At 60.7% G+C, this 14,148-nt stretch overlaps 1 protein-coding gene across 1 annotated transcript in view; it reads right to left on the bottom strand.

Annotated features, from left to right (window-relative positions):
* The window catches only part of PLCH2 (phospholipase C eta 2), a 66,592-nt gene extending 52,931 nt beyond the window's left edge, over positions 1–13,661 (bottom strand). The window contains exons 1-3 of the mRNA XM_053575200.1: positions 13,593–13,661; positions 13,117–13,196; positions 11,870–12,157 (exon numbers count right to left, since the gene is read on the bottom strand). Of these exons, the coding sequence (XP_053431175.1) occupies positions 11,870–11,981 (112 nt within the window). The 5' untranslated portion in view covers positions 11,982–12,157; positions 13,117–13,196; positions 13,593–13,661. The remainder of the gene's footprint in view (positions 1–11,869; positions 12,158–13,116; positions 13,197–13,592) is intronic.
* Positions 13,662–14,148: the final 487 nt, after the last annotated feature.

Raw genomic sequence — 14,148 nt, 5'->3', positions numbered from 1 at the left:
TTGTGACCCAGGGCCGGGCTCCCTCCCTCCGGAGGACAGTTAGCAGCTAATGAAGTAGTCCTATCAGGAGCAGAGTAACAGAAGATATACAAATTGGCCCGTAGCTCTTCGTGTATTGCAGACATTAAAAATTAAAATCCAATTACAACTCATATTGTCAAACCTGGCTGCTGCCGCTCACGGCAACCACATGTGGGGCATGGGATTATGTAACCTGAACTCTCAGCAGTGGGGAGTGAGGGCCTGGGGGAACTGGGACCACTTGGCTCCCATGGCCCCACATGGGGCCTGCAGGAGGTCTCTCCCACCCACAAGTTCCTCTGGCTCCTAAGGGAGGTGCCAAGATCTACAGCCCCCCCAAAACCCTGCAGACTGGGTCCAAGCACCAGCTAGGGTGGTCTCTGTCTGGTCACTCACAGGAGGGACTATTGCCAATCTTTCCACCACACTCTGGACACCCCTGCTCCCCCGTGACTCCCAGATTCTCCCTAACCACAGTCAGCTCTGCTGATAGCTGGATAATAGGTCTGTGCTGACTGTGTAACAGGTATGCAGGACACCGAGGCGATCAGACTAAGCTCCAAGACCCAAACAGATGCTCCCACCATCCCTGGCCACTGCCCAGGCCCACACCAGCCTTTCCTCTCACTGCCCCAGGCTCCCCTGAGAGACGCCCAGGCAGGAGCCCGTCCCTCACTCCACTCTCTCCCAGCACTGGGTTCCAGACGACAGCATAGTCAGCCCTCTCACCACTGAGGATATAGCTGTGGCCTGAGTGCAGAGGGAATGTGACAGGCCAATTTAGAGCCAGTTTCTTCCATTAGCCCAGAGTCCTGGGTGCGGGTGGAGTCAGGAGCTGCACAGTGACCATGACCTCTGACCTAGGCCCCCAGTCCCATGGTGCCTGAACTCCCCTCTGTAGCTACAGCTCTCTAATCAAGCCTCTGGGCTCAGAGGACCCTGGCGGGACACCATGGACTACCCCAACACAAGCTCTTGGGCACTGCAGCCCAGGCCCCGGGAGAGCTTAACATTACCTGTGAGATGGATGAAGGTGTTAGGGCACCAAGGGGACACAAACTGGGGACAGGTCATGGGAAAAAGGTGATATTAGTGGGGAGCCGGGAGTCACCCTGTCTGCCTCCGGTCACGGGGTGGGGGAGGAGAGAAAAGAGCAGAGGCCAGCTTCAGGAGTGCCTCATAACTCTGCCCACAGCCCCAGCAGGTGCTGTCCGGCAAGGACCACTCTCACCTCCCCTACCCATAGCCTGGGAGGGCTGCCCAGGGCCTCCTCTGACTCCCGCCTGCCTCAACACTGCCCACTGCACCAGGACCTGAGTGCTGAGAGCCTGCCCTGGACCAGGTGTGGCACTGCAGCCCAGGCAGACCAGCAGTGTGTTGCCATGGGGGACGTCCACCCAGCACATCAGTCACACCCATGTGGCGGTGCCCACAGGGGTGTCCCCAGCTTGGACTCCACAGGGGTCATCTCAGCCCAGGTCACAGCACAAAATGTGACATCGTGGTAAACCACCAGAGGAAAGTTTGCAGAGGGCTGGCCCCTGGATCCCTCACTCGCACACGGGGCGGCCGCGGACCCTCTCCTGTCCCGCCACAATCCACACCCGCACCCCTACCCCAGCCCTTCGGCCCAGGACCCCAGACACAGCTCTCGGGGGGGAAGAGCGAGCACCCCTCCCCGGCGCGACCCCGACCCGGCCAGGGGCAGCGGCGCCCCCGCGCGTCCACCGACCGCGGCCCCGCGGCACAGCGACAGGAGCGGCACCTACTGTGCTTCTCCGGGGCGGCTCCCGCGTCCATTGTCTCCGCAGCGGCGGCGGCTGCGGCGGCGGCGGCGGCGGCGGCAGGGGCGGGGGAGGCCAGGCCGAGGGGCGCAGTCAGCGGCCCGGCTACGGCTCGGGCTCCGGCCGCATCTTCCCGCCGGCGCGGGCGGTTGTGCGCGCGGCTGGCTCGGGCGCGGTGACAGTGCGCCCCGTGGAGGCGCCGCGCGGGGAGCGCGCTCACTCGTGCCGCCCGCACCACACCCCCTGTCCGCCCGCGCCGGGAGGGGCCGGGGGCGCAGGCTTCGCCGCAGCACCAAGGGGCACAGAGCGGGCGCCACCGGGCAAGCACTGCGTGGGGCGGGGGCTGGGACGCGGGGCTCTTGCGGGGACACCGGCCCGTCCCGCGCCCTCCCCAGCCAAAGTACTTTCTCCGCAAGGATGCTGGGCGGCCCTGCGCCCCACTTCCCCGCCGACCCCAATTCCCCACTCTCCCTAACCCCCACCCTCCACCCAGTGATCGCTCGAGGGACGGGGAAGGGGGCGGGACCGCGACCCGCTTCCAGGCTCCAGGCTGGGCTCCTGTCCCTGCAGCGCAGCCAAGATAGCGTCGCTGCCCCACCACTTCCCATTCCCACTGCCCTGCTGTGTGGAGAGAGGGGCCTGAGCCACCCATCTCCGGCCTAAGATGTGAGGGGGCACCTGCAGAAGTGCCTGGAACTGGTGGGGAAGGGGTGAGAACCCAGCCCCCCCTTAGCTCACATCAGGAGAGGCTGGGGCTGCACCCTGAGAGTCAGGTGGACACTGTAAATGCAGGGCTGGCCCATCTCTCCCCACCCAACCTGGCCCATCCCCCACTGGTCAGTAACCTCACAGCCTCTTCCACTACCAGGTCCAAGCAGCCATGGAGAAGGGCCCTAGATGCTGAGGACCCTTTGTGGGCACTCCTGTTGGGCTAGGCTTCTCTGCTGGCCCTGGCTCCATGCCTGGTCTGCCACAGGCAGCCATACAGGTGGTCCCAGCTCCCTGCAGGGCCTGCCTTGGCCACAGGGCCAAAAGGCAGCCCTTTCTGAACAGCCCACCTGGTAGGCCCTTGTGCAGAGAAAGCTTCTGCACTCTGAGCCCCCAAGGTCTCAGCACAAGGCCACTCCACACCCCAGCCCACTACCAAATCACAGCATTCACTTAGGGCAGCCTGGTCCACCCACACCATGCAGGTTCTGTATCCTAGGACTCCCACCCTCTGGGGTTGACACAGGCTGTTCAGGATGGGAGGGGGGTCCTCGCCAGGCCCACTGAAGAGACGTGTGCCCTGGGCTCACAGGCTTTGCCCTCAGGGAAAGAAAATCTGGATCTGGACAGGGCCCAAAGTGAGCACCAGGGTGGGAACAGCTGCAAGGGCCAGGCAGGAGGCCAGGGTCTGCAGGGGAGGCGTCAGACAAATATTGCCAACACCTCCATCTGCTCCAAGGCAGACCCTGTCCCCTGTCCAGCTCTGGTCTAGTGACTAAAGGGGAAACGAGGCCCAGACTCACATCTCAGCTCTCCACCAACTGTCAAGGAGCCTCCACCTCCCCCTCCAAGCCTCAGTTTCCCCAGATATAGAACTGTTGGCTTCCATGATTCCTTCCAGATTGCTGCAGCCAAAGATTTCTGGCTTTCCCCAAACCAGACAGTGGATTTCTTGGCTGTGCAATAGACCCAAGGGCACGCTCAGGATTCCTTTGGCACAAAGCTGACCCCCAGAGAATGCATCTTGGCACCTGAAGAGCCCACTGAGCACCCAAGGCTTTCTGCCTCCCAGGAGCTCTGGGCAACCCCAGCTCAGTCTTCACACACTGCTGGGAGCTCTGTGCTGAGGTGCACAGCAGCCTCCGCTCACAGTAGCAACGGCATTCCCGCCACCACCACCAGCCTGCACTGAAGACTGTCACTGCTACCACCAGAGGTTATCAGAGCTTTGGCTGCCTCAGTGGGGGCTGCAGGTTGGGGGAGACAGTCAGGAAAGCACCTCCCCTGGGCCATGTGGGCAGCTTTGGGCGGGGGGTGACTCTGCACTTCCCCATGCAGGGTAGGCTACATCCCACCTCCCCTCAGCCTCTGGGGGGGGTACACAAGACCCCTAGATGCCACCCTGGCTTCCTCTCCTAGACTGCTGTCTCCAGCAACTTCTCTGCCTGCTCCCACACCAGAGGCCTAAGGATCAGCCTGGAGCAGAGCTGCTCACTCCTCTCCTTCCTCCCCCACCCCAACCTAGACAACATCAGTCGACCCAAAACCCCAAAGTGAGTAGGAGAGTGGACACCCATCAGGGAGGATGGGAAATGCCAACAGATGCTCAAAACACACAGGGTGGACAGAAAGGGGTGTGTGCTCCCCCCTGCCCACCTGAGATGTCCCCACGACCAGATGCTCCCAGCATACGCACAGGAGTTGGCAGAAGCCAAGCACAGGCCAGGGTGGGGTTCCTGCCTGCATGCCAAGAAGCATTCCATAGTCACACCTGCAGCGTGACACTCCTTGGCTTCTGAGACCCTGTGGTGGGGCCTGACCACCAGCAGCTGACAGTGGGGGCTTCCTTCTGTTGCCATCTCCCAGCCCCCTCCAAGGGCTTTTCTCTGAGTGACAGCCCCAAGTACCCTCTCCCATCACTGCCTGGCTTAGAGACCCCAGGGGCTAGATACAGGCAGGTAGGGTGGTCCAGCCCCTCAGCCTCCAGGGTACCTTGAGTGGGCAGCACCCCTTAAACCATGCCCACTGCACACCTTTCCCAGGTGGCTCCTCTCACTAGGACTGAGATGCGAGGTCCTGGCAGCAGGACTGCCCAGGGACAGCCAGATGCCTACAGCTTGTCAAGCTCACGGTCCTCAGAGGAAGCCCCACGAGAAAGATCCACAGCCTTCTGTTCCTGGGAGGATGTGGCTGAGAGCCGGAGACCCAAGGGTGGAGAGAGACAGAAACCAAGAGTGCAGAGGAGACGGAGAAACTTGGGCTTCCTGCGGCACAAAGCCAAACTGAAATGCAAATTGGAAACAAGGACAGCAACCTCCATTCTGAGCCAGAGGCTCCAGAATCCTCAATTGGAGGGTAGGGTCTCTAGGCTGGATGGGCTCAGGGCCACTGGGGGAGGTCACTTGCACATGTTGGGGGGAACTGGAGACACTCACCTTAATGCTCAGGTGCCCTAGAGGGCAACTCCCACAGGCGGGGCAAACAGCCCTCCCCTGCCCACCACTGCCCCCAACTTAAGAGTCGCCATGTCCCAGGCACGCAGCCAGTCTTCCCCGGCAGTTCTCCCTAACAGGCCTTTTAATGAAAGCCCCCACTTGGGCTGTGCCCTCAGCCCCAAATGACCTCCGGGCACCTGTCCATTAGGCCCCAGCCCTGCTGCTGAAGCATGGGCTACATTGGACCCCTGGGTCTGGCACCCATGGTGCCCCAGGAATTGACCCCGCTATCTCCTTCTCCTCTGTTTACCCCTTCCTTCACCAACACCCTGCCAGCCTAACTTCTTCACGGGCCCTCTCCACCTCCTGCCTGGTTTCTAAGGTCTGGAGTAAGGCACCTCCTCCAGGAAGCCTTCCCTGGTTGCCTTGCCCAGCACGATGTCCCAGGACGTGACCCTACCCTTCCCATCTGATCATGAGGTATGCGCCCACTGCCCCCAAACATACCGGCCAGGCAGAATCTCTCCTCGGTGGACAGGGATCCAGCCGGACTCTGACCAGTGGCCCCACATATCCTGAGACTATTCGCAGCAGGCGATGTGCCCAGCTCCAGGTGAAAACAAAATGGTTCAGGGCGAGAGCTGGGATCAGAGATCTTTCTGTAGCCCCAGGTCACTACCAAGGACAGACAGGCCCCAGGGACATGTGAGGGAGGCCCAGGAGAGCACGCGCACACACACCAGATCAATGGTCTAATTGGGCAAATGTGCAATTCTCAACTGGCTAAATTTAGAAAATGTGTTTTTATTTTTCATTGGCATCTGGTCTTAAGACATCCCGTTCTCAATCAGAACTCAAGACGACATGCGAGGTTGGTTCTCAGGCCTCGCAGGCTCTGGCTTCCCATGTACCAGGCCTGGAGCTTGGGGGCACCCGTGGGGCAGGGAGGGAAGGCCAGGTCTGGACAGCACTTGGCAGATGGTAGCCCACCGCCAGAGCAGGGCTGAACCTCCTGCCCCTAGCTCCCCAGGTGCCCCTGACAGCTGCTGGAAAGCAAGCATACCCCACAGCCTCCCTTGACCCAGGGGCCCAGTCTGGGATTGCTCCTCTCTCCTCTGCCTTTTGGGCCCAGCCCTGAGAGCCCTGTGCTACCATGCACTGAGCATCAACTGTATACCAGGCCCACAGGGGCTGTTTTGCTCAGCAGGAAGGCAAGAGGCTCCACCAACCAAGTATGGGCTTGAGGCTCTGAACTCTGGGAGGCTCCTGGGAGTGGAGCCTACAGTGGGGCCTGAGCAGGACCTCGCAACCCCCTTGCTCACTCTCCGCCCTGTACATCCTGTCCACCACTCACATCTCACCATGATACCTGATGAGTGCCCTGGACAACCCTGCTTCTCAGGGGGCTGGCCTCTTAGACAGCTAACTGACAGACCACACCACCCACACCCTCCCTTCTCTGCAGCTGCCTGCCCTAACCCAGGAAGGCAAGCCCTATGCCCTTCCGGGGACCAGGAGATGCTGCGCCCAGGAGGCAGCTGGTCACCTGCTTAGTGACCAAAGGTGAAAGGAGATGGGAACGGCCCAGCCCTCAGTCCATCCCTGCCAGCTGGGCCTGCACAGCCACCCTGTCTGCCTCTCTAGTCCTTCCAAGAGACAGAGCCGCAGGCGACTCCTCAGCCCTGGGAATCACCCCTGCCTCAGGAGGGAAAGGGAAGAGGTGCCCTACCCTTTTCCTGGCCAGAAGGAAAAGGGCAGGGCACCCTTGGGCTCTTCCTTGGGCTAGAAGAGCCCAAGTCCCAGGCAGCAAATTAAACCCCATGCAGAGCGGAACAGCTGTTCCCTAGCTGAGCACACCAGGACTGGGGCCACACCAGGCAGGGGCTCCAGACCCTCATCCCCCAAATGGCTCATCATCCCTGCTGCCTGCACCTTACTCAGCAGCCTCAGAGACCTCTGAAAACCCAGTCTCCTCTCACATTTGGGGCCAGGTGTGCAGCGGACTCTGAGAGTATGCCACTTTGACCTCAGGCCCCAGCACTGTCCTATCTGGGGGACCCTGTCTTAGCCCAGGCCCCTCCCCAATCCCTGCAGAGAGCACCCCACTCCCTGTCCCCATCACAAGCACACCCATCCAGCCTCAGGGAGCCTGAAGCAGCCTCTGTTGAGCTCAGGCTGGCCCAGCTGGCTCCCTCTGCCACCAAGTACCCAGCACTGGTCAGCCCAGTCCCCCTGTTTCCCTGGCCTCTCCCTAACCCAGGCCTCCAGATACAGGGGCAACACCCAGACCCCAGCCAGCCTTCAGCCTATCCACTGCCCCAGATGGCATCCCAGCAGCTCCTAGATGCAATCCTTTGCCCTGTGCAGCGTATCCCCTCCTTCTTAGCAGGGCCCCTTGGCTGCCCACTTCCCTGAAGGCCAGGCCCAGCCTGGCCACTGCCCATCTGCCGGCAGAGCCAGGTCCTGCATCTCAGTTCTCTGCACAGCCCTGGAGTCCTGAGGCTCATGGCCATGGACTTCTCGGAAGAAACCTCCCTCGTGGCCCAGGCACAACATAGATGCCCAAGGACATAAACAATTCACAGCTGATCCTACACAACCTGCCTGGGGACTGAGTTCAGCAGGGGTCACAGTTACCACGCAAAGCACTTGGGTGCAGCCGCTTGGTCCTGGAATGGGAAGAAAACCTGTAGCACAACCTCCCATCCCCCTGGAAACAAGGCAGCCTGGTGCACCCTGACCTGGGGTTGTGGGGAGCTGGTTTCCCAGAGGAAAGGTCCTGGCCACACTTGTGCAGGACGCAGTGTCACGCTGGCCAGTGAGACGGAGGCTGACTGACCTGATAGGCTGCTGATGAGAACTGTGTCTCAAACAAGAGTCAACAAGCCGGGAGTGGGCACCAGAGGCCAGCTACTGGGCTCACAACACTTAGACTGGGGGATGCCCAATTTGTCTGCTCAGGGCCCAAGTTTAGCTGTTTCCCAGAAGCAGGCTGCATTCTGAACATGGATAAGGGACCACCACCCTACAGAGCCCCTGGGTGCCCCAAACGCCATTATGCAAGGAGCCAGGCTTCTTTCCCCAGTGGTAATGGCGCTCTAAGAGAGTCCATGTGTCCCACTCCTTCTAGAAAAGCCTCTGAGCCTGCAGCAGGCAGCGGCTGGCCCTGCACAGGCTCCTGGGCCAGCCCCCCCGGCGCCCAGCAGCACCCGCTCAGCCAGACACCTCCTCTGCTGCTCAGCAAGAAGCTGAGAGAGGGAGCTTCAAAGAGCTCAGTGCACATCAAACACTGCTGCTCACGGTCAGAGAGACCCGAGGCCTCCAAGGAAACAAGTGGGGGTGCAGACCGAGGAGCCACATGTGTGTGCAAGAGACCCCCTTACAGCATCAGTCCTCACAGCAGCCTCTGGAAGTCACCTTGGTGCTGAGTGCTAACAATGGGGCCACATCTGCTGGAGCATGAGGCAGCCAGAAGAAAATTCAAAGGTGGACAGTGACCAGAGCCCCAGGGTTAGGTCATCTGGGAAGGAGTCAGAGGCACAGGTCTGCTGGGGAGAACCGGGTAGTGGCACAGCAGACACCTGTGTGTGAAATGCTCAGAGGAGGGCTGGCAGAGATGCAGGGTCTCAATTTCCCTCATATTTTCTTATATTTTCCAAAGCATCTCCTCTGAGTCTTTCACAGTCATAAAAAGAAAACATACAAGAGGGGCCAACATACAGCTAGGGAGAAGTCCCAGGGAAGTGCAGATCTGAGCGTGCTTTGAAGTTGAAAGCCCCCAGAGTTCCCATGTTCTGCCCTGGGGACACTCTCTGTTCCCCCACCCCCAGCCTCATTGTACAACAGCATTCAGTCCTGACTTAAGGACACAGATACTCCTCCAGCCATCCTGGCCCCTCAGGGCCAGAGCCTCAACCCCAAGCACTTCCAGAGGACAGGTGGCCTGGTCTCAAGCCTGGCTGTGCCTCAGCAACCCCCAACCAGGCTGCTGGCCCATCCATCCAGAGGTGTCAGGGAGGAGGACCCAACTGACCTCAGAGACCAGGAGACCAGCACTTCCAGGTGCACCTGTGCCATGAGAACTTCCTGCCTCCGGTCCCTGGGCCAGTTGGGGCCAGCACTGGAAGCCACACATGACCCACATCCCACCTCCCCAGCAACAACTTGCCCACTTGCTGGTCCCCCTCTGTCAGCTGGGCCTCTCCACAAATGAAGGAGAAGCCCAGGCCCAGGTGCCCAAGTTAGGATGCCCAGACTAACTCTGAGCATAGGAGCTGCCACAGTGGAAGGAGGGCTCCCTAGCATCACTGACTCAATATTGAGGGGCAGCCGCTGAGTGCTCTGGAGCCCTGGCTGCACTGCAGACTCATAACACCACCAACAGCTCCCCGAGGGAAATGCGGCCCCTCTCGACAGTAGGAAGACAGCCACAGGGCAGCAGTAACAGCAGGGACAGGTTCCCCAAGTCCTCCAGCCCCATCCCCATCTGCGCTTTGGGAGGAGGAAGCAGGTGGCTGATGGAGCCCTAGAAAGAGCAGGGAGCAGCTGCCACAGGCCCCACCTAACCACAGGAACACCCTGAAGGTGTCTCTCAGGGGAGGCCAGGCCGCCCTGTGACAACTCCCCCAGATGGCGGGGCACCCTCCCACCCCGTCTGACTAGCCCTGGCCTGTACATCCCAGCTCCAGTCCTTCACCTCAGGCCCCTGGGGCCCCATGGTACTAAGAGGGCTGGGACCCAGAAGCAGGCTGTGCACAGAGCCTGCGGTGTGTGCTGTCAGGGCCAGGCAGGGACACCGAAGCTGTTGGGCATGGGTCAGGTGCACACCCAAAGCCATCAACTATGTGGCTCAGCCCACATGCCCAGCAGGTCATTGGCATTCTCCCCATCCTCTGGCCTGCTGGGCAGGACTGTGCTGTCCAGATGAAACCCCATTGCCATGTATTTGTGACAATTAGGGTAAGACAAACTGCATGGGGGTAGGGCACTGTCAGCTAGGGGGATGGCAGGGGGTCTGGAAAGTCCCCCAGTGCTATCTTCTGCCCCCATTCTGGGCCTGGGTCCCACACCGTCCACTCCAGTCCCAAATGGGAAGCTGGCCTCCTCACCCACACACTCATACCCCAGAAGTGACCTGCCCCAACACTCCCCCTACTCCAGTCTCAGGCCCCAGCCCCAGCAGTGGGGCTTCACCCCTGGTCTCTTCTGAAGAATAGGAGCTGGCCCTGTCATGGGCAGCTGCAGCCATGCATCCCAAAGGAGGCAGCAGAGGGCCAGCACCAGGCAAGTGTGTGTGGGCTCTGTGCCAGAGTCCAGCCCAGAACCCTGAAACCCCAAAACCCAACAGGCCAGGCCAAGCCCATCCCAGGGCAGCATAGAGGTCCACACCACCTGGGGTACCTTGTCAACTCCCCCCAGGAGTCTGAGCTGGCATCAGCTGGGACAGGCACCAGCTCAAGGAATAGAATGTGCTTCAGTCTGAACCAAGAATCTGGCTCCAGCACCAGGGAGACACCCTATAGCAGCTACCCTGCCCCAGAGCCTCCAGAAGGCAACTAAGCTGCTCACAGGCCCTCTTGGCTGAGCAACTTCATGTTGTTCAAGGGGGCTGCCTCAGGGAGTCTTCTGGGACAACCTCAGAGCCAGAAGCGAACCCCCACGCCCATCTTCAACCCCACACCCTGCACAAAGCCTTCCTGGTGCAACATGAGCTAACAAGGTAGGGGCAGGGTCAGCTCAGGAGGGGCCACAGCAGGTGCCCCATTCCTGGGCACCATCTCTCCAATGCCCATTCTCATGCCTGTACCCAGGACTGCTGGCCACCCACTGGCATCAGGGGCTCTCGGGACTCCAGGTCCCTGGATAAGGGGACACCATCTGACCTCTTCTGTCCCTGATGTCCATCCCAGACAGCGCTGAACACCAGGGCCCCACGCATGTGGGAGGCTGTGCACCATGAGCAGACGCATTCCCACTCACAGGCGGGGAGACTTGTCCAGGCACATCTAGGGAATGTGGGCTTAATAAGCCAGGGCTGCCTCTGTGGGGCACAGGGGTGCATGGGTGTGCACCTGCACACACACCCAGGCACATGTGCACAGGAAGGCATGGGCACCCTCATTGACTCACCACCACCTTCAGCCCTATGGGGCAGCTCCCAGCAGCAAGGGAGCCTGGGAAGAACAGAAGCAGCAGGTCCTCGTGTGCACACGGGCACATGTGCACCGGCAAAGGTGCGCGGACACACAGGCACAGGTGGATGTGCACACAAAGCCACAGACACACACATGGACAGGCACATGTGCACAGGTACACAGGTGCACACACACACACAGGCACAGGCGCACACACACAGGTTTGGACACACATGCACAGGCCCACACACACAGGCACAGACACACAGACACAGTTGCACTCACACAAGTGCACACACTCAGGTGCGCACACACAGGCACTGGTACACACATAGGCACAGGTGCCCACACACAGTGACACAGGTCCACACATCCACATAGGCAGGGGTGGGCCCGCAGCTCCTAGAGCAGCTCAGGAGTGGGAGGGCCAGGCTAGCTCCCCAGGGCCTACTGCACCAGACCCCAGAAGCTCCCCAGGTAGGAGACCCCTACCCAGCATCAGGCCCAGCACCAGGTGAGAAGAAAGCAGGAGCCTCGCCCTGTACCTAGGGGCCCACGGTGCATAGGCAGGGAGCACTAACCCCAGGGAGAGCCTCTCCCAGGCCACCTGTATATTTCGACAGAATCTGCCCACAAGAAGGGACACAAGTGTACATCAAGTGCTCTCAGACCTGCCCCAAAAGAGCCCCACTCTCCCCAGGAAACAACACAGTCACTGAACTGAACCTTGAGCCACATCTGAACCCTGCAGCTCACGTGGGCAGCCAGGGCTTGATAACTCACTCACCCACAGGCAGAACGTTGGCACTCAGGAAAAGCCACTTGCTGTTCAGATGAGGCCCTGGGTCCTCAGGCAGAAGAACAGGACCAGGGACTGGGCCCACTGGCGGGGGTGCCATGGTGGAGGGATAGAAGGCTCTTGCGAGGGTGGCAACAGTGAAGGGTAGGCCTGGCCTGGATCACCAGCTGGGGCCATCCACAGGAGGCAGGGGGAGCCCACGCTGAAGCCCTCTGCTTCCAAGGCCCCTGGTGGCCCTTGTTGGGATGGAGTTTGGGCCTGTCATTCATCACACACCTGGAGAGAGCAAGAGGGCAGAGGGTGTCAGTGGGTGAGGTCTGTGCAGCATCCAGGTGTGGGGCCAGGATGCGGCGTGGACAACGTGGCCCCTTCTGGCTAAACTATGTTACACCCTACCTCACAGCACCTTACAAACAAACAGACCCCAGGGTAGGGTGTAGGTGGGGCAGGAGGCCCTGGAGCCCAGTGTAGGGAGTCAGGTGGGAAGGACCAAAGGGCCACAGGAGGGCAGTCCACACCACCTGCCCAGACACCTCAAGTCTTTGGGTGAGGAGTGGGTGAGGCCAGAGGGCCAGTGGCAGTGGCTTACTCAGTACAGCATTCTGATTACTAGTCTACTGAGACTTTTTCCTTTGCTCAATGAAATTCCAAAGCAAGGCAGGAATTCTCTTATAGAAACCAGCCAGCCTCCCAGGAGCAAAGCTGGCAATGCCAGGGCACATGTGCTGTCTCAGAACTCGGCGGCCCCTTCTGCTGTGCTGAGTGCCGGAGGCATCTGCCAGCCTTTGGGCCTCACTGAGGGACATAGGAGGGGCTCAAGACCTGTGGGTGTCCCTTTCCTCTTTCTCCAGACCTGTGGCCTCACCACATGTCAGTTCTGGGCCTGGAGTCTCAGGCTGTTCCACCTGCCACTCAGTCAGGCAGCAAACGAAGGCCCTTTTCTCTCCCAGGGCCCGAGGGCAGGGCAGCCCTGCCTGGCTCAGGTTCAGACCTGACCCCTGCTACTTCCCTCAGGGAGCCTCTCACTCCTGCCCAGAGGCCCCAGCCCACCAACTGCTGCTCAGCCCCTCTGCCTGAACCTGCCTTCCCACCTTGCTGTCAGCCCAGGCTCTCTCCTTCCAGAGCCTTCTGAGCCACCTCTTCCTTCATACCCAGCCCCTCCTCTCTGGGGGCCACAAAGAGATTAATGGGCAGGGTGAGAAACCTCAGCCCCTGGGCTCTGGAGCCCTTCTCACCTGCTCTGGACAGAGCTGCTAGGGCCCGGCCTTCAGATGGACATCAGATGCCTATGCCCTTGGACTCCCAGAGTTGTGCTCTGCCCAGGTGGGAGGGAGAGACAGCTGGGGGTGGGGGGAGGTGGGAGACCTGGGCTCCAGTAGCCCTGACAGGTAAGGTTTATGCTGTCTACCTGCCCCGGGAGGGAGGGCCCCTTGGTCATCTGTCCTCCCTCAGCCTGGCATGCTGCAGGCCCCAGACCCTCCAGCCTGGCCCACCCCACTCCAAGATCAGAAGCAGACCTGGAATTGGCTGGCCAGGTGCCCTCAGGGTCCTGGGCCTCAGAAGATCACAGGGAGTGGGCACCTGCAGCCCACAGGCCCCAGGGCACCCAGGACTCACAGCAGACACTCGAGCTCAGGAGCCCTTTGTCACACCTGGCTGTGCCCACCCTCTCCCCGGTGTCCCTCACCACTCTGCCCAGCTGCAGGCTCACCCACAGATGTGGTGTCTCCCGGCTCAGGTTCTCTGAGCAGCTGGACTGTGGCAGCCCCTCAGCCCCACCGCTGTGAGGCCTGTGCCAGCTCCAGCCACCAGCCCGCCTGCTTGCTGGGCTCTGCACAGTCACTGCAGCTTCCTGATGCAGTGGGAGCCCAACTGCCATGCCCCAACATGTCTGTTGAAGCGCGGGCCGGGCGTGGGGCTCCGGCTGGGCTGGCACAGCCAAACCTAATTAGGAAACAACGCCATGCTGGCTGCCACAAGCCAAGGTGAGGCTGTGGAGGACCATGAGGTCAGCCGTTGGCATCGGCCCTGAGGCACTTCATGGGGCAAGCAGGAGCCCCGGCCCACCTGTCCTCATCCTGCAAGCCCCCTGGCCTCTCATGGCACCCTTACCTCCAGCCATGCTGGTTCCTGCACTTCCCAGCTGTCAGGAGAATCTAGGGTCCTGCAGCAGGGCTGGTGCCACATGGGAAGGGCTGTGGGTCACAGAAGCCTTAGTGGGTCATGCTGTGGGCCCGTCCCCATCTAGCCCAGCCCCCAGGCTATTG

This window comes from Nycticebus coucang, chromosome 22 (assembly GCF_027406575.1).
Source record: "Nycticebus coucang isolate mNycCou1 chromosome 22, mNycCou1.pri, whole genome shotgun sequence".
Classification (NCBI taxonomy): domain Eukaryota; kingdom Metazoa; phylum Chordata; class Mammalia; order Primates; family Lorisidae; genus Nycticebus; species Nycticebus coucang.
This window is presented reverse-complemented; position numbering and strand designations above follow the sequence as displayed.